Source organism: Aulonocara sp. 'chitande type north' Nkhata Bay, linkage group LG10, assembly GCF_057382095.1.
Source record: "Aulonocara sp. 'chitande type north' Nkhata Bay isolate Kocher_YH1m ecotype deep benthic linkage group LG10, A_spYH_male_GT1.1, whole genome shotgun sequence".
Classification (NCBI taxonomy): domain Eukaryota; kingdom Metazoa; phylum Chordata; class Actinopteri; order Cichliformes; family Cichlidae; genus Aulonocara; species Aulonocara sp. 'chitande type north' Nkhata Bay.
The window spans coordinates 9,118,101-9,142,725 of record NC_141353.1 but is presented as its reverse complement, the minus strand read 5'-3'; the positions used below and the strand labels follow the sequence as shown (position 1 = coordinate 9,142,725).

The 24,625-nt window shown below is 45.4% G+C and overlaps 3 protein-coding genes across 8 annotated transcripts; all 3 read right to left on the bottom strand.

Moving 5' to 3' along the window:
• Positions 1 to 396: 396 nt before the first annotated feature.
• On the bottom strand, positions 397 to 771 carry LOC147320183 (GTPase IMAP family member 9-like). Its single transcript, XM_086307614.1, has one exon. The coding sequence runs from the start codon at positions 769 to 771 to the stop codon at positions 397 to 399; it is 375 nt and encodes a 124-aa protein (XP_086163740.1).
• A 7,379-nt stretch (positions 772 to 8,150) lies between these two features.
• On the bottom strand, positions 8,151 to 13,502 carry LOC147320182 (uncharacterized). Of its 4 annotated transcripts, none has more exons than XM_086308135.1 (7): positions 12,167 to 13,502; positions 12,029 to 12,095; positions 11,442 to 11,540; positions 9,500 to 9,543; positions 9,168 to 9,306; positions 8,639 to 8,782; positions 8,151 to 8,558 (listed from the first exon to the last, which is right to left on the bottom strand). In XM_086308135.1, exons 3-6 carry the CDS (start codon positions 11,509 to 11,511, stop codon positions 8,664 to 8,666), a joined length of 372 nt encoding a protein of 123 aa, XP_086164261.1. In that variant the 5' UTR covers positions 11,512 to 11,540; positions 12,029 to 12,095; positions 12,167 to 13,502; the 3' UTR covers positions 8,151 to 8,558; positions 8,639 to 8,663. The 4 variants fall into 4 exon arrangements, with proteins under 4 accessions (XP_086164261.1, XP_086164259.1, XP_086164260.1 ...); XM_086308133.1 differs by having other exon boundaries at positions 12,029 to 12,084; XM_086308134.1 differs by having other exon boundaries at positions 12,029 to 13,502.
• A 33-nt stretch (positions 13,503 to 13,535) lies between these two features.
• apbb3 (amyloid beta (A4) precursor protein-binding, family B, member 3) lies at positions 13,536 to 24,509 on the bottom strand. Of its 3 annotated transcripts, none has more exons than XM_086308057.1 (13): positions 24,182 to 24,509; positions 17,806 to 17,969; positions 17,664 to 17,722; positions 17,244 to 17,292; positions 16,647 to 16,796; positions 16,421 to 16,548; positions 16,272 to 16,277; positions 15,692 to 15,806; positions 15,502 to 15,583; positions 15,324 to 15,407; positions 14,751 to 14,866; positions 14,492 to 14,671; positions 13,536 to 14,340 (listed from the first exon to the last, which is right to left on the bottom strand). In XM_086308057.1, the coding sequence occupies exons 1-13, from the start codon at positions 24,228 to 24,230 to the stop codon at positions 14,080 to 14,082; spliced, it is 1,443 nt and encodes a 480-aa protein (XP_086164183.1). In that variant the 5' UTR covers positions 24,231 to 24,509; the 3' UTR covers positions 13,536 to 14,079. The 3 variants fall into 3 exon arrangements, with proteins under 3 accessions (XP_086164183.1, XP_086164184.1, XP_086164185.1); XM_086308058.1 differs by having other exon boundaries at positions 17,664 to 17,719; XM_086308059.1 differs by lacking the exon at positions 16,272 to 16,277.
• Positions 24,510 to 24,625: the final 116 nt, after the last annotated feature.

The following is a 24,625-nucleotide window of genomic DNA, read 5'->3' as shown; positions in this document are numbered from 1 at the left end:
CTACTGCAGCTTCCACTCCAGCTCCCACTGCAGCTCCCGCTGCAGCTCCTGCTGCAGCTCCTGCTGCCAGACCCAGTGCAGCTCCCACCAACAGTCCCACTGGACCAGCTGCAGCTCCAACAGTAAGCTCGGTGCCAATCGCAGCACCGACTCCAGCGGCAGCTCCAGCTGCCCCGAATAAACTTGTTGTTCCTTCTGCTTCATATCTTGCTTCAGTGGCCGTTAGCCCAGCCTGTCCTCCTGAAGTAGCTCCATCTCTTTGGTTATAGCATTCTCTGCCTTCTCAAACATCTCGTTGGTGTAGTATCTTCCTCCGGTTCCCTGAACCATGGTGTTGACCTTCTCCAGCAGCTCTCTGACCTGAGCAGGATCTCTGCTTCTGTTGTTAAAAACATGCTATCCTCCACCACACTGACGGATGAAGTCATGGAGAGCTGGAGTTTCCCTGATGGAAGTTCCTGTGGTGACTCTCCCACGCTCCAGGTCATCTCCACATGTGAACAAGGCCATGGTGTGAATCTCTCTGTGAATCTGTCCACACGGAGCAGCAAAGGAGATGGCTGTCCTGACCTCTGTCTTCATCTCCTCTTCAGTTTGAACATTATCAAACACACCTGGAGTATCGACCACAGCCAGTTTTTGACCTTCAAACATTTCCTTCTGACACTCTGAAGTTACCGAGTTCGGAGATGGTTTAGATTCAAAAGCATCGTCTCCTCCTAAGATGGTGTTTCCTGATGCACCAGATCCAGTTATTCCAAGGAGCACCATCCTGAGGTCTGGTTTCTCTTTTATCTCTTTCTTTTGTGGTTCCTCTGACTCTGTTAAAGAAAGTAGAGAACTTCAGTGATTTCACCACATTTTGCAACTGAGGACTAAGTCACGGTGAAGCCGCATTCGCAGTGTGAGAACGTGTTTGACCTTCCTGATTTCCATTTCTTTTATTGTAACATTTCCATAACGTCTCAAGCACCAGATAGTTTGTTCTCACCACAGTTTATTGAGGAGGTACAGAAAAACAGGCCAGGAGGAGGCGCTTCCAGGCGCCCTGACCGTCGTCTTCACGTATGCGCCGAGTGGCGGTTCAGGGTACCCCGCCTCCTTGGAGTCCCTGGGTGGGAAAGACTCACTGGCAGTTGTCCCCACTGGCCCAAGCAGTCATTAGGTTTAGGGGAAGTCACTTTTTCACACAATATTTATGCATTGATCAAACTTATATTTTGATTTGTCTTAATTAAGAGTAAAATGCTTTATTATTATGAAATGGAGAAAAGTTGTTTATCTCTCTGATAGTTGTTAATCGCGTCAGAACATTAAGATCTTTCACTCTCTTAGCTGTGATGTAGAGGTGGCCCTATCCCTGCCCCACGTCACACCACACATCATACTGCATATTTTTCTATTTAAAGAAAACATCTGGATGTGAGTCTGAAGCTCAAGGAGAGCGAGGCTCGTGTGGCCTTCCCACTGACGGCTTGTTTTTCACAGACTCGCAGTATCGACGTTAAATCTTTGTCTGACTTCATTAAATATACTAAATTTATTGTACAACGAGGTGATTCAGGAAATGGAGCTGCTGCATCTGTCACTGAAAAGACACCAGAGATCAAACTTTGAGTTTTAAACACGTCTCCTCGTCAGAAAAGTCGATCTGATCGTTTAAACGTGAATCTGCCGGAGACGAGAGAAGCTACAGAGGTTTGTACTTGCTCTCTCTGCATCTGTCAGAAGTGTTGAAATCACATTTCCTCCTCGTGTCATCCACAAAGTGCTGCCATCGAGGGTTTGTTTAAACAGTTAATGTTTACATTGGTTGTTTTGCTCCTGTGTTTAGATCATATTGTACAATAAAAACTACAGAAAAACATCAACTATTGTAAAAACAAAGGAAACCAGTGAGAGGAAAAGATCAAAGAAAGGTAAAGTGAGTGTTGAGTCTTATCACTCTTTAATCACACTCATTTTCTACATTGCTATTTTTAAATGTACTTGCCGAGTCGCTTGTGTTTGCTGGCCATGTTCGTCTTTTACAGTTGATGTGTGGTTTGTGTCTCTGTTGAATAGTTTCCTCTTTGTTACACCACAATTTGAGTCTGCTGTTAGCGCCTCCCTTTGAATAGGAGGAAACAGAAGCAGGTAGTTGTTGGTTGCACGTCAGCAGTTGTGTAATTTAGCGACTCCATCTGTGTGTGGTACATCACTGCTGTAGTGTGCGTGCAGCAAAGCACAAAGCCTGTGATCAACAGCCATTTTTCTGCTGCTGTTACAGATCTGAAGTGAACGTCACGCTCGCCGGACAATCCTGCAGGTGCTGTTTGGACGGGTCATTTATCCCTGAATGCTCTCGGTCAAACATAGTGAGCTGCGCTAATGCTTGAATCACAGTGCCATTAGACCTAATGTTACACTCAGTAGCAACACTAGGACCCACGTTTCTTAATCCCTGCTTATTTCCTCCCTAATGGGGTCCCTCACACTTCTTAAATACATTTACAAGGACATTAGGTTTAGAAATCAAATGAACAGCTCTGAGGTTCCTTTCTTTAAGAAAGGGTAGGATGGCCCCTCACGGTCTCTAAATGAACAGCGAGGTCAGTTTATGATCATTAATATGCAAATTCTCATGACCACTGATCAATGTCCATGAGTCCCATTCACAGAGAGGTGGGGAATGGCTGCAATCACAGCATTGTAAGATGGTGACAGATGGACCCTTAGGCCCCTCCTCCATTCAGAGATGGTCTTTCCCCTGACTCCGCCCTCAAACCAGCGTTCCTCCCTGTCCAGGATGTTACATCCTCATCACTGAAAGAGTGTCCACTGGCCTGTAGGTGTAAACAGACTGCAGAGTCGTGGCCTGACGAGGTGGCTCTGCTGTGTTGTGCATCCTCTCAGCCAGAGGTTGTTTGGTTTCCCCGATGTTTAAATCCTGGCACTCCTCCTGCACTTAGGCAGCAGCTGACTTCCTGCATCACCTGGAGCTTTCTTTAGGTGCCTTCCTAGCTTTGACAGATGGGAAACCTGCAGTCAGCTGAGACTGAAGAAGTCACCTGATGATGACGAAACGGTCACGGTCTGGCTGGCAGACCATGGGGAGGTGGGGAAACAGGACCCAAACGCCGGACTCTTCAGTGCAACAGTGTTTATTTACAAGGTGGTGAAGTAAACAACAATAAATCCCCAGTTTCCCAGACTCCCGTGTAATGCTCTCTGCCCCAGTGTCCCTGCACTCCCCGTGCTCACTGCTCCTTCTCGTCCCACACTCCTCCTGAGGGGGAAACAATAGAGGCAGCCGTTACAACTTATCCCAGCAGGCATACACTCACGCTTGACTTGCTTGAAGACTGACGTGTAGTCAAACGCAATAATCCAGCGTCGGTGGAAGCTCCATCGCTCATCTAAATAGCTCCCCCGACGAGCCCAGATGAGGATCAGGTGTGCGGCCAGGACTTCGGGTGTGGCCAGCCCTCAAGTTAGGCCACGCCCCCAGGGCTGAAGGTGCCTGTAACTTGGCCACAGCAGAAAGGCAAAACACACACATACCTGCCTACATACAGATGTGCACAGGGGCAGTGCAGACAACACACCAAATAATAATAATAACAACAACAACAACAACAGTCATAGTCCCCACTGCCCACGGACCCCGAGTCCCCAGAGCCGGGTCCGTGACAGAAACGTTTCTCCCACTGAAAACGTCCAGATGAACAGAATCAACCTTTTGAGATTTCCTTACCTGGATGACTGAGCAGGTTCTTTTTTTAATCGAACTTTTTAAATACTAGTCCTTCAAACTAGTAAAAACATGGGTAATGGGATCCCGGTCTCCATTAAAGTCTCTGACCCAAGAATTTAGGTTTTAACCTCTCCAGTGTCCCAGTGAACAAACTATGGATGTTGTAAGATGGCGCGGCCACGTCCAGACGCCTTCCTGACCACTCCGCTCAGACTATGCACCTTTTTAGTTGTTTACTTATTTATTGCTTTGTTAAACATGGCAAAATCTTCTAGTTTTAGCAGGTGTGTTCACTTACATCTTCAACGAGTCCCTGGCGAAGTCTGTGGTCCCCACATGCTTCAAAAGATCCACCATCATCCCTGTGCCCAAGAACAGCAAACCCTCATCCCTGAACGATTACCGGCCAGTTGCACTGACCTCGGTAGTAATGAAGGTGTTTGAGAGGCTGCTGAAGAACATCATCTCCTCCTCCATCCCAGACACCACAGATCCGCTGCAGTTCGCCTACAGATCCAACAGATCCACAGAGGATGCCATCGCCCACGTCCTACACACCACTCTCAGCCACGTGGACAAGAAACAGGGTAACTATGTGCGAATGCTGTTTGTTGATTACAGTTCAGCGTTTAACACAATAGTGCCCTGCAGACTGTTCACAAAGCTGAGGGATCTGGGACTTAACAGCCGTCTGTGTGCATGGGTGTTGGACTTCCTCACTGGATGAACTCAGGTGGTGAGGGTGGGCAGGTGCTTCTCCAACAGCATCACCATCAACACAGGAGCACCTCAGGGATGTGTCCTCTCGCCACTGCTCTACTCCCTCTACACTTCAGACTGTGTGGCCACCCACGGCTCCAACACCATTGTGAAGTTTGCTGACGACACAGTGGTGTTGGGTGCCATCTCCAACAACGATGAGGCGGCCTACATGGATGAAGTGAAGAATCTGGCATCGTGGTGCCAGGACAACCACCTCCAGCTGAACGTCAGCAAGACCAAGGAGCTGGTGGTGGACTTCAGAAGGGGTCAGCACAGAGAAATATGCCTGAAACCCGTAAACAAAGCAGCATCTGGCTGCAGTTTAAAGACCTTTTTGTCTCAACTTGGTCTTGACTCAGTCTGCGGCGGCTCGTCTTCTACCCGGAACTAGAAGGTTTGCCTCTATTACTCCAGTGCTCTCTGATTGGCTGCCTATTAAACTTTGTATTGATTTTAAAGTTCTGCTGCTTACTTTCAAATGCCTGAACAACCTTGCCCCTGACTAGCTCACCAACCTCCTCGGTCTCTATACTCCCAGAGGTTCTTTACGATCATCTGGTCAGTTGCTTCTGGCCCAGCCCAGGCACCGTCTGAAGACTAGGGGCGATCGTGCCTTTGCAACCTCTGCAACAGTCTTCCTGCTACCAATCGCACCTCTGACTCCATTCAATCCTTCAAAGCACGCGTGAAAAGTTACCTATTCAACCTTCAAGCTTTTCTGACTTGCTAATCCTCACCGCTCATTAACTGCTGTATCGCTGCTCGTTTCTCTGGATAATCATGACTTCTCCCTGTTTCTACTTATTAATGCTTTTTGTTTGTTTTCTCTACTTTCTCTATTTTAACTTGTTTTAATGACTTACTGTAAATTACTCTTTATTCCTCGCTGTGAAGCACTTTGGTGTGCCCCCCTGGTTTTAAACGTGCTATATAAATAAAATTGTATTGTACTGTATCTTAACCACCATAATGACCGTGGCGGGACAAACAGGAAGTGATGTCACAGCCACAGACTCGATGACGACACAGACTCAGACTGAGGTAAGTTGGTTTTTTAATTCTCTTTTTTCAGTTCAGGTCAAATTAATTTCACAGAATAATTAAAATGTGTTTAATAAACATTATTGTTTATTAATCACTGTGTTACATTCAAAGAGCCACAAAAGTGTCAGAAACAAGTTCAGCGTGGTCGCCTGTGGACGACTGTGATGAGAGTGTCACCTGCTGAGATTCAGCGAGCTTAAGAAATCTGCTTCTCTTCAAGTGTCGGCAGTTTCCCTACAGGTCATTCTTCATGTCTGCAGGCGCTCTTCAACTCAGCAACACAAAGCTGACAAAATGATTTTTACTGATTTTTATTTGTCACAAAATATCAAAAACATCAAAACAGTGAAGAAAAAAAAGCAGTCACAGTACAGAAGAGACTAACGAACCGAACACGAGGGGACCGACATTAAAGCGACTCTTTACATTTAATGTTAGAAATCAAAGAGAAACGCCACCAGATGAGGGGAGGAGTCAGAGAAAAGACTTAACTGCAGCAGCTTACAGCTAAGTGTCCGAGTCACTAACAACATTTGAGCCACTTCAAAGACGTCGCCTGCTAAGAGCGGCTAACGGAGGCTAACAGCAGCTAAGAAAGGCAGAAACAGAAAGGTTCAGCATCTCAGTGTGGCTGTCGTCAGTCAGCAGTGAGCATCACTGACTCGTGTCTGAGTCCTTTCACAAGGTTTCCTCCGGAGTAAACAGCTGTGGATGCTCCACCCAGCATCGTGAGGTGCCCGCAAGAGCGCTTCAGAGTTACAAATATAAATATATATATTTTTATTCTTGACTTATTGCTAAGTATTTATATTATTAAAACATGTTCAAATATAGTGTGTACAAAAGCATTTTTATCCAAACAGTAGAAGCAACAGCAGGTTAATCTGATGATGATTAAAAGTCACCCTCATGTGGTCAAACTGAAGTACTACAACATAAATATCATTTTATTAGCATTTTAAACTTGTTATTAAATTAAAACATAAGTTTAAAATTAATTTGATCTCCAGAAGGTTGGACGTGTTTTCAGCAGGCCAAGCTGGACCAATCAGAGGAGGACGTATTGGTTTAACCACCCAACAAATGATGTTTCTACATTTTATTTTAGTTTATCAGGTTCTTCTACTGAGCTGTGAAACAAATGAAGTTTTCCACAAAGTCAGTGTGAAAAAATAAAAATGAATTTCTGACCCTGAAAAATGTTCAAGGTTTTTTATTTGTCACATGCATAGTTATACATGTATAACACACGGTGAAATGAAAATGTATTGTAGTCGTTCCTTATTTGAAGGTGATGGATTCATATTATTGATATGTTTTGTTTTCTAAGATGGAACAAAGTCTGACTTCATGCATGATTTTAAAAAATGAACAAAATCAACACAGAAAAAACATTCACAGGACAACATGACTAATGTTCTTCACTGTAATTAAAATGTTTTTAAATGAATAAAATGTCATTATAAAGTGACTATTAGAAGTAAGCAATGCTCAGTGCATCAACATAGAGCTGACGAAATAATATTACCTGAACAGATGGAAAATAAGAGCCGTCATAAAAGATCAAACAACTTTTTCCTCTGCATGATGTCGCACTGAGACGATGTAATAATCATAAATCTTTCATTACTGCTATTACTTCAAACTCTCTGAATGTTGAATTCATCACTCGGCTTTTATTATTTCCTATCAGCTTTAAGTCTCAAACGTGAGCATCACAGCAGTAAAACTTTGGATCTGTCTGCGGCAGGCAGAAGATTGACAGCAGGCTAAACCAATCAGAGGAGGGCAGTCCTGTAAACACCATCACATACTTCATGTATAAAATAAAGAGTTTTTACCTCGTGTTTGTGGTCCTTGAATCAAAGTTCAAACCTTATCAGTTATTTAACCCTCCTGCCATCCTTTAAAAAACTCACACCCATCACCCTAGGGACCATTCTCAGCCACGCCATAAAAAGACCATATATCCATATTTTATTCCACTTTAAATTAGCCAACCTTGTAAAACTACTTCTCCCTGAAATATTCATGTAAAGTTTTAATTATATTTTCGTTGTTTTAACCCTTCAAATCCCAGTGTTATTACATGAGCGCCCTGTGTTATAAGCCCCAAAAACCAAAAAACGAAACTAAATATTTCCACAAAAAACCAGTTGAAGTAATATGTGATTGTCATTATAAGTAGGCCTTTAGATGGACCAAAGATTGGCACCAACATACATTTTGACCTGCCATTATTTTTTTTGCATTTTTTTTGCAATTTAAAAATTAAAACTTCAAGGCCCTGAGTCTTCATTGACATCCAAGAAAAGAAGAAAAAATAAAATCATATGATGATAATTTGGGGTTGAAAAATAGCATTTATAATGGAAGTCAATGGGCAGAAAATGGTCCCCAGGGTGATGGGTGTGGGGATTTCTGCTGCTCAGTCATTTTAGGCTGATTTAAGGAATTCACACTGGAATATTAACATTGACAGGTAAAAACTATCCTGTGGCAAGTTTGGTTATATTCCACTGAACACAGTGGAAATGGCAGCCATTTAACACATAGCAGTGGCACAAAAAGGTCCCAAGAAGGCAGGAAGGTTAACCTGAGTGGCCTTTCAAATGCAGCTTCTGTTAAACACGTGAAATAAAAACCCTGCAGAGACAAACAAAGACGCATTAATGTGTCTGAAAAAGTTTATTTAACAGAGAGAAGATGAAGGGTGTCATAAAGCTGGAGCAGTTCTACTGACGCAAACATCAAACTGAGTTTCTGGAGTTCAGTCAATTTGTACATTAACATCTTAAAACAAACAAACAGCAAATATTTTGATTATTGCTGAAGAATTAAAATAAAAAACAAAAACATTTGTATTTTAATCATTTCAGAAGTCAAGAGAAAGAGTTCATCATCGAATACTGAACAAACTTCCATCCATCCTCTTATCTTTATTAGGGTCACAGGGGGCGGAGCCTATCCCAGTTACGCAGGTGGAGAGGCGTGTACACCTGTACAGGTCCACAGCCTGTCGCAGGAGAAACATGAGAACATAAAAACAGTTTGGTGTTGATGAGAAAATCAAACTTGAACTGTTTGATTTCATACCTGCTGTGTGACAGGAGGTCAGAGGTCAGCAGAGGTGCCGAGTCAGCAGGTCCCAGAGGCAGCAGCAGCACAGGAGAGTCGAGCACACCGCCAGACACGACTTCCTGCCGCCGCCCTGATCCTGCTGCTGATCCACCACGTAAACTGGAAGGACAGGAAGTCACATGACTAAAGCCTGCAGGATGCATACCCAGTATAACAACCAGTTATGACGGCTCTACAGTTTTTTCTATTTTGGGATCCGTATGATGTCATAGAGAGGAGAAATCCTTGTATGGCCATCAGAGAAGCCCCGCCTCCTGTTTGTGAGGGACAGCCAATCAGAAAACCTTGTTTTTCTTGTTTTATATGTATTTTCTTTTATGTGGTTATGTGTTCATGACGACTCAGACTCGCAGCTGCTGAGGTCGTCTGAGCATGTGCAGAGGAGGGAGGGTGGAGGCTGAGGATGGAGGAGGAAGATTTTTCCCCACTATGACACACTATGCTGACCCTGCCTGAGCTCTCTGTGTCGTGACCTTTGACCTGCCTGCGTGTTTTGGTGGGTACGAGGCCCCTGGGGGCCCGTCGAGCCTGCCCTGGTAGGCCGACTGGGTCCCAAAGGTGCTCTGTGGGGTCATCGGAGCCATGTAACCTGGATGTTCATGGTAATAGGACTGAGGGAAGGTCTGCAGAGGAAACACGTGGTTACCATAGTAACACTGATGGTCATGTGACAGTTCGTTAATTTGAAGAAAAATTTATTTTCATGCAGTCAAAGAATTTTTAAATCCTAAAACTGAAAAGAGGCTGAAATATAAAACCAGAAGCTTCATAATCTCTGATGATCCTCAGGATGCTGCAGCAGTGCATGCTGGGTACCTGGTACGGAGAGCTGGGGAAGAAGCCAGGCTGACAGGCGAGAGCTGTAAAGAAACAACAGGATCAAAACTTAAAGCTCAGTCTGAGAAATGAAAACAGCTGATTGGCTCAGATTCTGCAGGTTTCCTGAACTGAATTCTTCTGTCCCAGCCGCCTGTGAACGCACCTCAGCCGCCTGTGAACGCACCTCAGCCGCCTGTGAACGCACCTCAGCCGCCTGTGAACGCACCTCAGCCGCCTGTGAACGCACCTCAGCCGCCTGTGTGCCTGCATCCTCCCTGCTCCACCCTCCTTCCTCCTCTTCCTCCTCCTCCCTGCTCCACCCTCCTTCCTCCTCCTCCCTGCTCCACCCTCCTTCCTCCTCCCACCTGCTCCACCCTCCTTCCTCCTCCACCCTGCTCTACCCGTGTGAGTAAAGGCAGAAGAAGCTCATCACATAACTAAACTTTAACTAATGACTTTAATAAAGGCTGTTGCTGTGGCAGTGATGGTCCGTGTTGGTCAAGTTACTTGAAAAAAGTAATTAGTAATTAATAACCAGTGATGGGAATAACAGAGTTACCAACGGCGTTACTAACGGCGTTACTTTTTTCAGTAACGAGTAATCTAACTAATTACTATTCCTATCGTTACAACACCGTTACCGTTACTAACAAGGAAATGCGGTCTGTTACTGTTTTTCAACAGACGGCTGAAGCTGTGTTCAGCTCACTGCAGCTTATATCAGCTGCAGGAAGTAGCTGTAAGAATCAGGACGCTGCAGCTTTAAGCAGCGTCCTGATTCTTACGTCCTGCGGACGGTAACCATCACTTTCTGGCACAACAGCTGGAGCTCAGGGGGCAAAACAATCGCACGAGTGCTGCTGTTTGACTGAGGAAGAATAAAGGAGTCGTGGTCAATCACATGACCACTTACAGACAAAGCAACAAGGTGACATGTACCAGTTTATAAACTGTGTTGATCGGCCAGTAAAACCAGAGTCATGATAAACAAGATAACAAGTTAAAAGGTTAAAACTAATAAAGTTTTAAAAAGAGACTTTTCCATTTGATTACATTTTGTATGATGATGATGCAGAAAAAGCAGAACTGGGCTGAAAGATCTAAATTGTGTTTTTAAAAAGTAACTAAGTAATTAATTACTTTTGAAAATAAGTAATCAGTAAAGTAACGGGATTACTTTTTGGAGGGAAGTAATCAGTAATTAGTTACTGATTACTTTTTTCAAGTAACTTGACCAACACTGTATACAACAGTCTTATTTACACTCTTTCAAATAGATGCAAGTAAAACAGCAGAAAGAAGTAAAATCAAAGCCTCAGCAGCTCTGAGTCCTGTCGCTCTGTTGTCACCTGTTTAGCAGGAGTGGGGCGGGTGGAGGTTTGCCCGGTGCCACAGCCGTCATGTCAGTGGGCGGATCCGGCACTCGGTGCTTGTTGGAAGTTTAGGGGTTTTTTCGCTGTAAAAAGAAGTTTTCTTCCCACGCACAGCGTACACTAATGTTTTTGTCACTTTTTATGGAATCAAACTCAAAGTAATGTGATTACATCCACGCTTTAAACGCTGCACGCTCATACTCTCTCTGCACTCGATATATGATCCACTGTTGATCTGCACACAGCTGTTGTCACGAACGTCGCGCTCGCTTACGTCACTGTCGTGAGACACTCTCACAATAAAATCACGGTTTTAGCAACGCAGGGTTCCTACGGGAAAGTAACGGTAATCTAATTAGCTTTATTCCAATGGTAATCCCTTACTTTACTCGTTACTTGAAAAAAGTAATCTCATTACAACGCGTTACTGCCCATCACTGGTGATGGCACATGCCAACCTTTGACCTCTGTGGCTGAACATGAAGCCAGTTTTGTGTCTTTCAGAATAAAACTTGTGCAGCGCTGTTGCACACAGGAAGTGATGTCAAAGATAAAAGAAGACAGACCTGGAGAGAAGACGGGGGCCGAGGGGCCCTCAGGGAAGTGAGGACGGTACGGCGGAGGCTCGGCGCTCATCCTGGAGGGACGGTCGGCTGATGGCGTCGCTGTAGAAGAGGAGAGCAGAGACACTGAGCGGCTGTCTGAGCGTGGATGCTGACGCGTCTCCTGAGTCAGAGTCAGGTCAGTGAACGCTGCCTCACAGCTCCATAATCCAATCTGCTCCCACAGACCTCCACCTCTCTGTCAACACTGTTTTTATTCATGCTCAGGATTGTTGGTGTCAGCTGAGCCTTATTACCGTCTGCACAGCACAAAACTTCCAGCTGAGACACAAAGAAGCTTTCAGATGTTTGAACGGGGACTCAAGGTTTCCCATAATTACTTCAGAGCTTCAGTTTAGTCGTCATTACTTTATTACCAGACAACTTGTAGCAGAAAGTTCATTTTAACCAAATAACCAGACTCCATTCACGAATCCTGCAATTTAAGGTTTTACAAGCAATCCTAAGAATTCCAAACTAATTCATTTTACACTTCTGGAATTTTACAGTTTCAAAGTGTCGTCTCTTCAGTTCGTCTCTGTTTAACCCACCTCACTGCAAAAAAACGTCAGAATCCAGGAAACTTTGACCTCAGTCTGCTGCCCGCCTGTAAGAAACCTGCAGTCATCACAGAGCCTTTAAACGTGTGGTTTTTAAATGGAGTCTGGTGTGACAGAATCTGAACTCACCTTCCAGCTGAAGACAAACTTCTGCTAAATCATTGATTTTCTCTCCGGTGAGCTGACAGACGACTGACGGGCTGAGGAGGGCAGACAGCTGCCAGAGGCAGAGGAGGTGAGGTCAGAGGTCTCCTCCTCCTGCTCCTGCTCCTCCTCCTGCTCCACTGATGGTGGCTTCCTGTTTGTTTTTCTTGCAGCGTTTGGGCTCAGACTAGTTCACAGGAAGCCAAATAAAGTCTGCAGCTTTCAGGAGTCACCCTGGAAACAGCTTCAGAGATATCTGCTCATACAAACTGATCACTGATCAATAACATTCAGCCTCATCTCTTTATTTTTTTGTTGATAATTTATCATCTTTGAACGTATTTTAATTTTTCAATATTTTTCATTTTTGGTTCTGTTTTTCTGTCTTTTTTACATTTTTAATATTTTATTTTTCACTTTTTAAAATCGTTTTTAACTGTTTCTGTTTTATTATTTTGTTATTTGTTGTCTTTGTTTTACACAAACAATAATAATATCGATTTTTCTTTCCCATTATATGTGTTATTGTTTCATAGATAATAATGTTTTACATTTGTATTAATAAGATTTATTATTTTATTAACATTTTTATTACTTGTATGATTTTTGTGCTTACTTTTAAAATATTTATATTCATTATAAATGTTTTTTACATTTTTATTTAATTTAATGTGTAAAAAATAAATACAATTTTTTTTACATATAAATTATTTCTTTAAACAGCTGTTGCTCGAGTTTCATACCAGAAAAAAATGTTTTTATCAGTTTATTATTGGTTCATTTATACATGACATCATTGATCACTTTTACTGCGAGGAAACAACGACAGCCTGTCAGATGCTCAGAAACTCAATCTTACCTAATAACAGTAAATACAGCACAGCTTCTATTTAAGGGTACGTCAGCCAATCAGGAAGCAGAAGGAGAGTCAGATGTCACTGTGGGCGTGGCATTTGTTTCAGTTCATGCCTGCATGCAAACTGCTGCTTTCAGCACAGGAAACAGGCCAGTTTATCTTCAGTCTGTTTCTCCAGCGCGTGTTCATCGCCCTCTGGTGGCCGAGTTAGTCAGTGCAGCTTTAAAACACGATAATGAAGCTCAAAGCAGAACAAACAGACGCGTCTCTACAGTTTTTGCTACGTGTCCTCTGTTTACAGGAAGTCTTCCTCCACCTTGGATGTGAAGCGGTCCTTTTTACTAACGTGGGCGGATTTTCACTGTTACCCTTTGAGCCGATCGCCACCTCCTCTGCTCCTCCCTCGTTTGTGCTCGTTTGTGCTTGTGGTGGTGACAGACCCTGGAGAGCCGCACAGAGTTCAGGTGAGGCCGTGGCAGTCACCTGAACTCTGTGAGTAACTGTGAGTAACTCTAACATCATCAGTCACACACAGAGACTGATGATGTTACCTCTCAAATCAAACGCCTCACAGTTAGGAGGAGCAGATGTGACTCCGCCCCTCGAGGGGAGGAGCTGTGACGACAGGAAACAAGAAAATGAACTTCAGTTACGACTCATAACCTCGGTTCTATGTGCACAGATGGAGCTGAAGGGGTCAAAGGTCAGGGCTCAGCCTTGTTTATGGTGTGGATGGATGTTTTCAGCGATGAACCTGCTAGCCTTTAAACTTTCGGACGTGTTGGTGGAGGTTTTGATTGATTTCGTCCTTCACTCATCCTGCTGATCAATCACAGCGACTGATTCAGGTGTGTTTGTGGTCCAAGCATCGTGTTCTGGAGTTGCTGGTGATGTCACTCAGCCAGGCGGACCACCAGAGCCCTATGTGCACAGAGTTCAGCCAATCAGAGGCCGGTCTGGAGGCCCAGTGTGGTCAGGGGTAACATATCTGGAGAATCAGCTACCCTAACCCCTGGGGGCTCTGGTGGTCCCGCCTTCATCATTAGGACGTGGCGGCCTGTTTGTTGCGGAAAGTTTCAAAAAACGCCATCATGCCCTTCCTCACACTGCTGCTGCTGCCGCTACCCTTCGCCATCCTCTGCGCCATCATGCTGGAGCTGCTGCCGCCATGGTGACGGGATGTGAGGGGAGGGAAGGCGGCGCCATCCATGGAGTTGGCCCGTTTCACCTTTGACGGGTTTGCACGCCATGATTTGGTCCTTGGGGGAGGAGTCTGAGCCACCAGACACTTCTGATACTGGACCTGAAGGAGCAACAGCAGCCAACAGAGGGCGCCAGAGGAATGATTTATTCTTATGATCAATATTTATGCAATATATCAACAAAGTCCTCAAACCAAAACTCTGAGTGTACGTCAGGTGATCAGTGTGATGTCCGTGACCTGCATCGCTCACCATGCACGCAGCCTGGACGGCCTCGGAGATGATCCCAGCGTCCGGTTCACACCAGAACACGTGACATTCAAACTGCTGCGTGCCGCCGTCCACGATCACTGCGAAGGTGTGGCTGTCGTGACCGACGCCCAGGAAGGTGAGGAAGCGTACCTGACACTCCCAGAATGGCTCGTCGCCGTCCTGTCAGCACGACAGGAGGAGGGTTAAACACAGCCATGATGACCTTTGACCTGAAGTCTATGTGCATCGAGGACTGTACCTCTCCTTTCCACAGAGACAGGACGTTATCGGTGACGTGGATCACGGTCGGCTCCCAGTCGTCTCGGTCTGTGGAGTTCATGATGCTTTCTATCGCTCGGTTCAACACCTCCATACCTGCGACACACATCAGCGACCTTTAACCTTTTAATCACACAATATTAAAACACTCCTACTGGTTACACTAAACATTCACAGAGGGCTTTATTTCCACCGAGGCCCTCCTGATCGGAGACCTCAACATCTGCGATCGTCCACGTCAGATGTTCCCTGTGGCGCTTCAGGCCAGTTTCAGGTCGCTCAGCTGAGCCGTGCATCTCCAGGTTTCATGACCAGGACTCACCTGGTCTCATGTTTGGGAGCCGTGTATAAAAAAGATCCTAAATAATTAGAGCAGTATTTTGTTAAGTCGCTTGAATTAAAGCTGAAAGTCTGCATCATGGTTGTCTGATGATCACCTGTATGTGCGTGCTGTACATGAGTGTATATCATGGTCCAAAGCACCAGTGTTTCCAGTGAATGCATATTAATGGTTGAGCTCAGCCCAGGTGTGACAGGTGTGTTTATGTCCTACCCATGGCTCGCGACACCGGCAGGTTGCCGATGTACTGGACCTCAAACTTCTGCACCTGCTGCCGCACTGCCTCCAGAAACTCCACTGAAACGACAGCAAGATCAATAATCAGCCAAAATTAGTGCAGGACCAATCAGAGCGCAGCGTCTACACTAAGGACGCACGGCAGGTGACTCACCTTGTCTCGGCAGGTCCTCAGGTGAGATGCTCTCCATGGTCAGGGAGCGGGACGGCCTCATCAGAGCCTTCTCAGACATCATCTAAACACAGAGTGTAGCGGAGTAAAAAACGCTGACCTCTGACCTCTCAGGTAAACCAGCTGACCCACAGCTGCAGGTGACCCTGAGATGTGGGTGACCTCCACTGACCTTTGAGCACATCTCATGCAGCGCCGTGGCGATGGCTTTGGCTGGAGCGTCGCAGCGAAACACGTGACACTTCAGCACACAGCTGTCCTTATCCCCCGCCACGAAGGCAAAGTCCCTGAATGCACCACACACACACGCACACACACACACACGCGCACGCACACACGCGCGCACACACACACGCACACGCACGCACGCACGCACACGCACACACACACACGCACACACACACACACACACACACACACACACACACACGCACACAGACACACACGCACACACACACACACACACGCACACACACACGCACACACACACACGCACACACACACGCACACACACACACGCACACACACACACACGCACACAGACACACACGCACACACACACACACACACACACACACACACACACACACGCACACACACACACACGCACACACACACACACGCACACACACACACACACACACGCACACACGCACACACACAGCGGACCGATCAGGTGGTGATCAGCAGCTGAACTCAGTTAATGACCCTGACATGTGGAGGAGGCTGTGAGTGTAAGGGTAGTGGTTTACCTGTCCCTGCCCAGGTGTGAGGGGGCGTGGCAAAGAAACACAGAGAGTTAGTGTAAACAAACCGAAGCATGCAGGAGCACAAACCAGGAGTTCAGGTCAGCGAAGCACAAACACAGGAAGCGGGGAAATACGCTCTCTGATTGGCTCACCTGCCATTGTTGCAGCCCACCCCCCAAACACGGATATTGATGATTGGCTGACAGTGCAGGGGGGTGTGGTCTAATGGGTCCAACAGGGTCAGGGTGTCTTTTTTCAGAACTAGCATCATCTCGCGGCCCTGCAGACAGACAGGTGGATGGACAGGTGATAAACAGGTTCCACAGGACACACGTGCACTTCCTGCATCCTGCCACAGGAGGGCAGCAGGTGTCTCACCTCCCCCCAGGCACCCAGCCGGTCTCTCTGCTCGGGGCTGCTGCAGTGAGACAGCTGCTGGATGACGTTACTAACAGCGAGGCTGCTGCGACCAGGAGAAAGGTCCTCCTCCTCCACCTGCAGCCAGCCGAGGGAGCGCACGGCAAAACACTGGACAGGTGGAGGGGGAGACAGGTGGAGAGGGAGACAGGTGGAGGGGGAGACAGGTGGAGGGGGAGACAGACGGTAGGTTGATGGGTGACAAACAGAAACCAGGACACAGAGGCAGAGAGATTAAATCAGATTAATGCGCAATAAAACGAGGTCGAGAGACACAGACACAAACAAAGAGAGAGAGAGAGTGAGATTAGCGCAGATTAGAGCACCAGAATAAGTCCTGGACCAACGAGGACCTCTCGTTTCTGTGTTCAACACGTCGTTCCAGAAACCTCTCCATCATTTTCATCATGTTCACACAGGAAGTCGAATGTGCCCTTAATTTATTACCTGTGTAAATGAACCATAACCACAGGGGGCGCTGTGGCCCCAGTCAGAGTTAAAGTGACAGAGTTTTTATTTATTTGACAGAATCAGGTATTATTAATGTTGCTGTCTCACCTTGGAGTCGGGGTCGTGGTTGGTGAGGTCATCTTCGTGCCACGAAGACCTGAGAAACAAAAACAGTATCACCTGCACAGGTGTAGAGTGCAAACAGCAGGTCCTCATGATTACAAGGATCAGTGTGTCCTCATAAGTCTGCAGAACTACAGTGAGGACCAGGGTCGGGGTCCAGGACACACCTGTGGGGATGTTTGTAACCAGTGGGGACAGCTGTGACGGGACTTCAGCTGTACGAGGACGTGTTTACAGTGAGGATGTGTGTCCACTGTGAGGATGTGTGTCCACTGTGAGGATGTGTGTCCACTGTGAGGACGTTTAGTCGTCATTCTTTAAAGGACAGCTGAGTGTCCTGGACCTGGACACCTTTAAGCTGTCATGGTGGGAACACATCACCCATACTGCACATGTATGTGTTACCTGTCCTCAGGTGGTCCTTCTGTCTCCTTGTTGGAGCTCTGCTGTCCAGCCTCCTCCTGCTGAGACACCACAGAAGAAGAAAAGCCTGAGGTGACCGGGTCAATCTGAGCAGGTTTACTGGAGCAGGTCTGCTTCTTCTCACCTGGGCATCGAGCAGCTGCGGTGTCCCTGTAAGACGGGGATGTTGCCACTGGGTGGCGCCGGTGGGAACGTGCCAGTAGTACGTTCCCGTGGAGTCTTTGATGGTTCTCCAGCCAGAGGGAAGGTCTGGGTCCAGCAGCAGGTTCTGGTCTGTCCAGATGTTGTCTGCAGGGACACAAAGCAGGTAAATGTGAACTGTTTAAAAGATGGAGCAAGCTTCTGTCTCTGAGAACATGGGCGGGGCTTAAACCTGCATTCAATCTGATGGCCACCAGTGGGCGATGTGTGTGGTTCCTGTTCTGTTCATGAGTCGCTCTATCACACGTGTGACAGACTGGAGCATCGACAGGAGCACGCTCATTGTTGCAGCACCGGGGCCGATCCTGCAGACTGCGGGACAGCAGCTGAACTCACCACAGGCTCCTCCCCCCCACACACACACACAAACTGTAAAGTGACTCTATTGGACGCCACAGACCACTGCTGGATGCTGCTCTCCTGCTTATGTTGATCACTTTGTTTCACACTGTGAAGCTGCTATATTGGTCATTCTAAACAAAGTCACTTTAAATCTCAATTGTAAATTTTAGACTGTTATTAACCCTTTTACCTCAAAGTGTACATTTACTCCCCTTTATATTTTTAGATTTATTCTTATTCGTACTCTTCCTATATGTTGTTCTTGTGCTCTGTATGGAACGTCGTCTCGTCTCCATATACCGAACTGTACATGGCAGAGATGACAATAAAGTTTACTCTGAGTTTGAAAACACTCGTTGAAGATTTTACAAAATCTTAAATATTCTTAAATTATTTTAGTCTTCTGTTTAAACCAACTAGCACCCCGTGATGATGATGATGATGATGAGTGTTACTCCATCCATAAATGCGAGTCAGGGTTCAAATAAAGCACTAGCCAAAGTAATCCCATTACTGCACTCATCTCTAATCGTGTCGTCAAACTTCTTTCAGATGTGAAAATGTTCAAATGTTCTGAACTCAGAGTTCAGACAAACTCATTTTGTGTGCAGCTGAAACATGCTGCTCACTGTCAGCTCCAGCTTTGAGTCCACACACTGAGCTCAGACATCCATCACCTCACAGCTGCTTTAACCTCCTAGAACCTGCGTCCTCATATGTGCACATCACATTTTGGGTTATTTAGACCAAAATACTCAATTTTGCTCTACAAGGGCCTGATGTCCACTTACGAGGACATTATGCTGCTACTGTAATATCTAAATTTTAAACAAATATCCTCATTTTTCCTTAAAAACAAAAATCAGGTAATTCTTTGTTTTTACATTCATCAGGTCCCAATCAGCCCAAATATCAAAGAGAGATTAAAAATGCTGCTGTGGAAGAGTTCGGGTCGTATGGGGTTAAAGCACCGCTCTGCCCATCATCAGATCAGGTATTGATCCCGGGACATCAGCACTGCTGTCTGCTGCAGAGGACACGTCCATGCACGCGCAGTCAGCGCTGACACATCACAACTGCATCGGTTCACTTTGAAAGCAACGGCACTTACAATCATTTTAAATTCAATGAAGTGAGCGGTTGCATTTCTGTATAGACACATTCAGCAGCTCACGTTTAATGAAAGCGTCCTTTTAAAGGCAGCTGAACGCTCTGTGATTGGCTGCTCTCTGCACTGAGTCAGCGATGTTCAGATGTGCGTCCGTGGATCTGAAACGTTTTCTCAGGCGGATTCTGAACGAGCTGCTTCTCTGGTTCCCTGCAGGGTCCTGGGTGGTTCTGGAGAATCCTGAGCCTGAACATAAGTTTGTTTCCACGAGCTGTCCCCCGAGCATGGACACGTCCACCACCTTGTGTCCTTCAGGCCTCCTGCTCTGCTCTCACACTGCTGACTCTCTGAGCTCTGAATCTTCCTGTTTTATTCCTGATATCTCTGTAAAAACTACAACAGGAGAGGCCGGCGGTGATCGGAGGTCACGCTGCGTTAGAGGAAGAGAGGAAACCGGAGAAGCTGTGAATAATTAATAAGTGCTCTGAGACACCAGACGCTGAATGGGCTGATTAAAAGACAACGATACGATCAGCCTGAGACGGGGAGGCGGGGCCATGCTGCTGACCAGCAGAGCTGCGGCCTGAAAGTCGTTCCCACAGCAGAGCACTGATTGTGTCAGACGACAGTTACCTGTGATGGGGAGCTTATACACACTGAGACGCTTACATTCAGTCATGTGGGGGATTTAATATTCCTGGTATATAATCACACGTGTTTCAGATTAAGATGAAAGTTTAAAGTCACGCTCATCCAAACCTTGATTTTAGTCTGTTTCCCCAAACAGGGAGAGACGCCTGCTGAGCATGAACTAAAGGTTTGTCTCATAAATGTTCATGTTGAAGCTGAACGTTGAGCTTCTGCTGGTTCAGGACTGAGACGGCACCAACGACTGAGATACGAATATAAGAAATACTTTGATTATCCCGTGTTTGGGAAGCTTCCTTTACAATAATAATTGTAAAGGAAGCTTTACAATTAAGCTCTATATGTTTAAACCACATATAGAGAGACTTGTAAAGAAACTGAGACTTAAACTTCGTTTTTCTTTTGCAGTAAAAAAACCTCTTGTCACTGCAACCTTTTTATCTGTGTTAGATTATGGTGACATTCTGTATATGAACGCTTCTTCTTCATGTCTTCTAATGTTGGACACGATGTGTCATGCTTCCTTGAGGTTTATTACCAACTGTAGATATCTGACCCATCACTGTGATTTGTACTTAAGAGTAAAATGGCCTTCTTTGGCCATTAGAAGACAGGGGCACTGGTACACTTTTATTTACAAAGCTATGCTTGGATTGCTGCCTCCTTATATTTGTACTTTGGTCACAAGGACAAATAGTGGTTCTTACTCCTTGCGTTCAAATGATCAGCTGCTGCTGTCTGTTCCCCTTGTCCGCACAGAGCTGGGTAAGAAAGCCTTTGTCCACTCTGCGCCTTTTTCGTGGCACCTGTTACAGAAAGACTGGAAACTGACTGAACTGTTGTCTTTAAATGTTTTTAAAACTAAACTCAAAGGCCTACAGACTGCCTCAATAATGTGTAATTGTTTTCTGTAATTTTAACTTTGTTTGTTCGTATGTATTTGTCTTGAAATGTGCTGCCTCTTGGCCAGGACTCCCTTGAAAAAGAGGTCTTTGATCTCAACGGGACATTCCTGGTTAAATAAAGGTTAAATAAAAAAATAAAAAAAAAAATAATAATAATAATAAGAGAGACTCCATCTGTTGGTCAAAGTTACAAATTTTTGTTATTTTTTTTTCTTTTTGTTTGTTTTTTCAAGAAAAAATCCGCCTTAGCTTTTTATTCATTTTCTAATCTGTATTTGGGACATTATTTTGTACATGTGTGACCCGGCTGTTTTAAATGGTATGAATAATAGAAATGAATGATGTACCGCGTTACGTATTTAAAATACAAAATATGAGTAACTGTATTCCGTTACAGTTACCGTTTAAAAAGGTGGTATTCAGAATACAGTTACTTTGTTGAAATAAAGGGATTACACGGCGGTACTTCCTGTTTCATATGTTCGGCTATGCCCTCTCTGTTTTTGGTTTCCACGCCCCAAACAAAACGAGGCTCTAATGTCTGTGTCTCAATCTCGCGGCCCATGTCACCTCTACTTGCAGCCGCATGATGATACGAAGGAAGAAGTTATTCACAAAAATGATTTAATATGAAGGCAACAGGCAGAGTGTTACGGGCATCGCCCTAAAGCAGCGGTCCCCAACCCCCGGGCCTCGGACCGGTATCGGTCCGTGAGTCGTTTGGTACCGGGCCACAAGAGTTGAGGCTCAGGTGTGAAATGTTTGGTTTTCAGGGTTTTTATCGTTTTTCAGCGTTATTTTGTTATCATTTACTCGGTTTTCCTGGGTCTTTTCACGCGTGTTATGAATAAATCTTCTTTTTTTCGGTACCGGTACTGGTTTTATTTTGTTGTATTTATCCGCGACACCTTAAAGGCCGGTCCGTGAAGATAATGTCGGGGATAAACCGGTCCGTGTAGTCCGTGCTGCAGGGAGAATGGACTGCTGTACCCGTTATGGGTCTGTGAGCGAGGAGGGAGAAAAAGGAAAAGTAGGAGCTGTCACCGAGCAGAAACAGGAGCTGGAAGCATGTAAATCAAATCAAATCAAATCACTTTTTATTGTCACATCACATGTGCAGGCACACTGGCACAGCACATGCGAGTGAAATTCTTGTGTGCGAGCCCCACAAGCAACAGAGATGTGCAAACACAACAACACAAACGAGCAAAATACAAGAATGGCCAACCTGAAACTAATAAATATATGTACAATATATAATAGTGTATGCATTTCTGGATGTGTATACTAAATATTTTCCTACGTGTGTGTGTGTGTGTGTGTGTGTGTGTGTGTGTGTATACACATTTTTACAAATTAAATAGTAAAAATAAAATAATAATAATAATAATAATAAAATATATAAAATATACAGAGTTGAATATGTGCAAAACAAGTGGCATTTATATACAGTGTGGAGTGCATAATGTTGAAGTTCCAGTAGTGAAGCTGAGGTGTCTATGACGTGTTCAGCAGTCTGATGGCCTGGTGGAAGAAGCTGTCTCTCAGTCTGCTGGTACGGGACCGGATGCTGCAGAACCTCCTTCCTGATGGAAGCAGTCTGAACAGTTTATGGCTGGGGTGACTGGAGTCCTTGATGATCCTCCCCGCTTTCCTCAGGCAGCGCTTCCTGTAGATGTCTTGGAGGGAGGGAAGCTCACCTCCAATTATCCGTTCAGAGCACCGCACTACTCGCTGGAGAGCTTTGCAGTTGTAGGCGTAAATATAATGTAAATATAATAATAACCACTGCAGCCAAACAGGGAGCCTGACGAGCCCAGCTGTAAGTAAGCTGTTAAGACTCGACTGTACGCTGTGTTCGTGTTTTCCTCTGAAACAATAAGTTCTGTTGCAGCAGCCTTTCAACGCCTCTCTCTGTCTCTGCTAGCAAAGTTGACCCAGACAACAAAGCAAAGCTAGTTTTCAGCTACGAGCCGACACGAACCCGACGTATTAGCCAGAGGTCCCTTTACTACGGTTCGGAGCCGCGGACCTGTTTTCTATACGAGATCACTGCAGAAAGTGCAGCCTTACCTAATGTCCACCTACTGTTACTCATTTATATTAAGATTTAAACATCTAGTTGTGTTGGTGTGGAGAGTAACCTTCAGTAATAGTAATAAATCACAGCAATAGGACATTCATGTAGTTGTAAAAAAGCATGATAATATAATAAGTAATCCAAAGTATTCAGAATACGTTACTGTCATTGAGTAACGTAACGGAATATGTTACAAAATACTTTTTGGATTATGTAATCTGTAATCTGTAGTGGAATACGTTTCAAAAGTAACCTTCCCAACGCTGCATATATATGAGAAACGATGGCAGCTCTGAGTCTGGTCCAGCCCTGGATACAAACAGCTGACTTCACAGGCTGTGACCTGAGCGTCCTGTGTGCCGACTGCAGCGGAGCTTTGGCTCATGATGACCCTTTAAAGACGAGTGATGGAGGACAAACACCAGCGTCCTTCTTTAGACTTTGTTGTGTTTTCCTGTCCCTCTCTAAAATGTTTTTGGGCCTAATGAGCCTGATGAGGACCCCGAACACCAGAAGGTCAGTCAGTTAGCCAGTAAAGCTCACAAAAAAGGTTGCATTAACAATAAAAACACTGAAGACTATTTCTGCTTATTTTGTTACTTTTCCTCCAATCAGCACTCATATGCTGGTTAGCTGGAAGACTTAAAGTGAGCATTTAGGTTATATATCCAAATGCTTCGCTCCGTGTAGCCACGTACCTGCACAAACAAACTCTAGAGCCAGGCTAGGGCTAACACATGGTATCATGCTAACAGACCCCAAATAACAACAACAACAAATGTTCTTAAATATCTGTGAACCTGTGTACCCCCTCTCTGCCTCCAGTAATATTTCTGTTTATATTTATACATTTGACAGCTTAACGTTGACTACAGTGATGGCTGTGCTGACAGATCTGCTGCAGCTGGATAATCCACGTTGACAGTAACTGTGTGAAAGGTGCACCTGCTGGCTACATACATGATGTACTGACACAGACTGAAGCTAAAGCTCTAAGGTTCAATCATGACAACATGCTAACACAACGAACATAAGCTAACAAGTTCAGAATCATGAGTCTGTGTCAGAGCAGTGAAGCTAAAAGGTCAGAGGTCATGAGATTATGCTAACAGGCTGCAGTTTCATTTTTGTGGACAAACACGTTAGCAGGTCCTGGTTAGGCAGCAGCATCACCAGGACCCCTGTTTGCATGTATGTGTGATTGTGTGTGTCTTACCATCATAGTTGACTATAATGATGGCCAACATGTAGTCCTTGCCCATCATGGCTCCGCCCTCCAATACGTGTGTTCCAATCAGCTGATCACCAACACACACATACACACGGGCCCAGAGGACGGTTGTTAACGTCTTCTCCCGTTCGCCTCTCTCTCTCTCTGTCTGTCTTTCTCAGTGTCTCTCGTTCCTCCGGCTGTCGCTCTCTCCGACGACACCATCAGTCTTCTTCTTCTCCTCCTTTGTGCTTGCCCAGCGTTTGTTTCTCCCTCTCTCTCCCTCCTCTCTGCCTGATAAACGATGCTGCTTGTCCTCCTCTCCTCTCTGTCCTCCCTCTCCCTGACTCTCCTCCTCCTGCTGATGTCATCACTCCCCTCCCTCTCCTATCTCACCCTTCACTGTAAAAAACTCAGTGTTGCTACTGTGGTCGTGTTCACATAATGTCT

Bases quoted from the DNA above. Each gene is read 5' to 3' on its own strand.
- LOC147320182 (XM_086308134.1), bottom strand. From the start codon at position 11,511: ATGAGCGCCGAGCCTCCGCCGTACCGTCCTCACTTCCCTGAGGGCCCC. The intron at 9,544-11,441 runs GTCTGTCTTCTT...GTTTCTTTACAG, and splicing joins GGCCCCCGTCTTCTCTCCAG to CTCTCGCCTGTCAGCCTGGC. The intron at 9,307-9,499 runs GTACCCAGCATG...TTTCCTCTGCAG, and splicing joins TCCCCAGCTCTCCGTACCAG to ACCTTCCCTCAGTCCTATTA.
- apbb3 (XM_086308057.1), bottom strand. From the start codon at position 24,230: ATGATGGGCAAGGACTACATGTTGGCCATCATTATAGTCAACTATGAT. The intron at 15,584-15,691 runs GTCAGTGGAGGT...CTCTGTGTTTAG, and splicing joins TGCATGAGATGTGCTCAAAG to ATGATGTCTGAGAAGGCTCT. The intron at 15,408-15,501 runs GTGAGTCACCTG...CTGTCGTTTCAG, and splicing joins TGAGGACCTGCCGAGACAAG to TGGAGTTTCTGGAGGCAGTG.
- LOC147320183 (XM_086307614.1), bottom strand. From the start codon at position 771: ATGGTGCTCCTTGGAATAACTGGATCTGGTGCATCAGGAAACACCATC.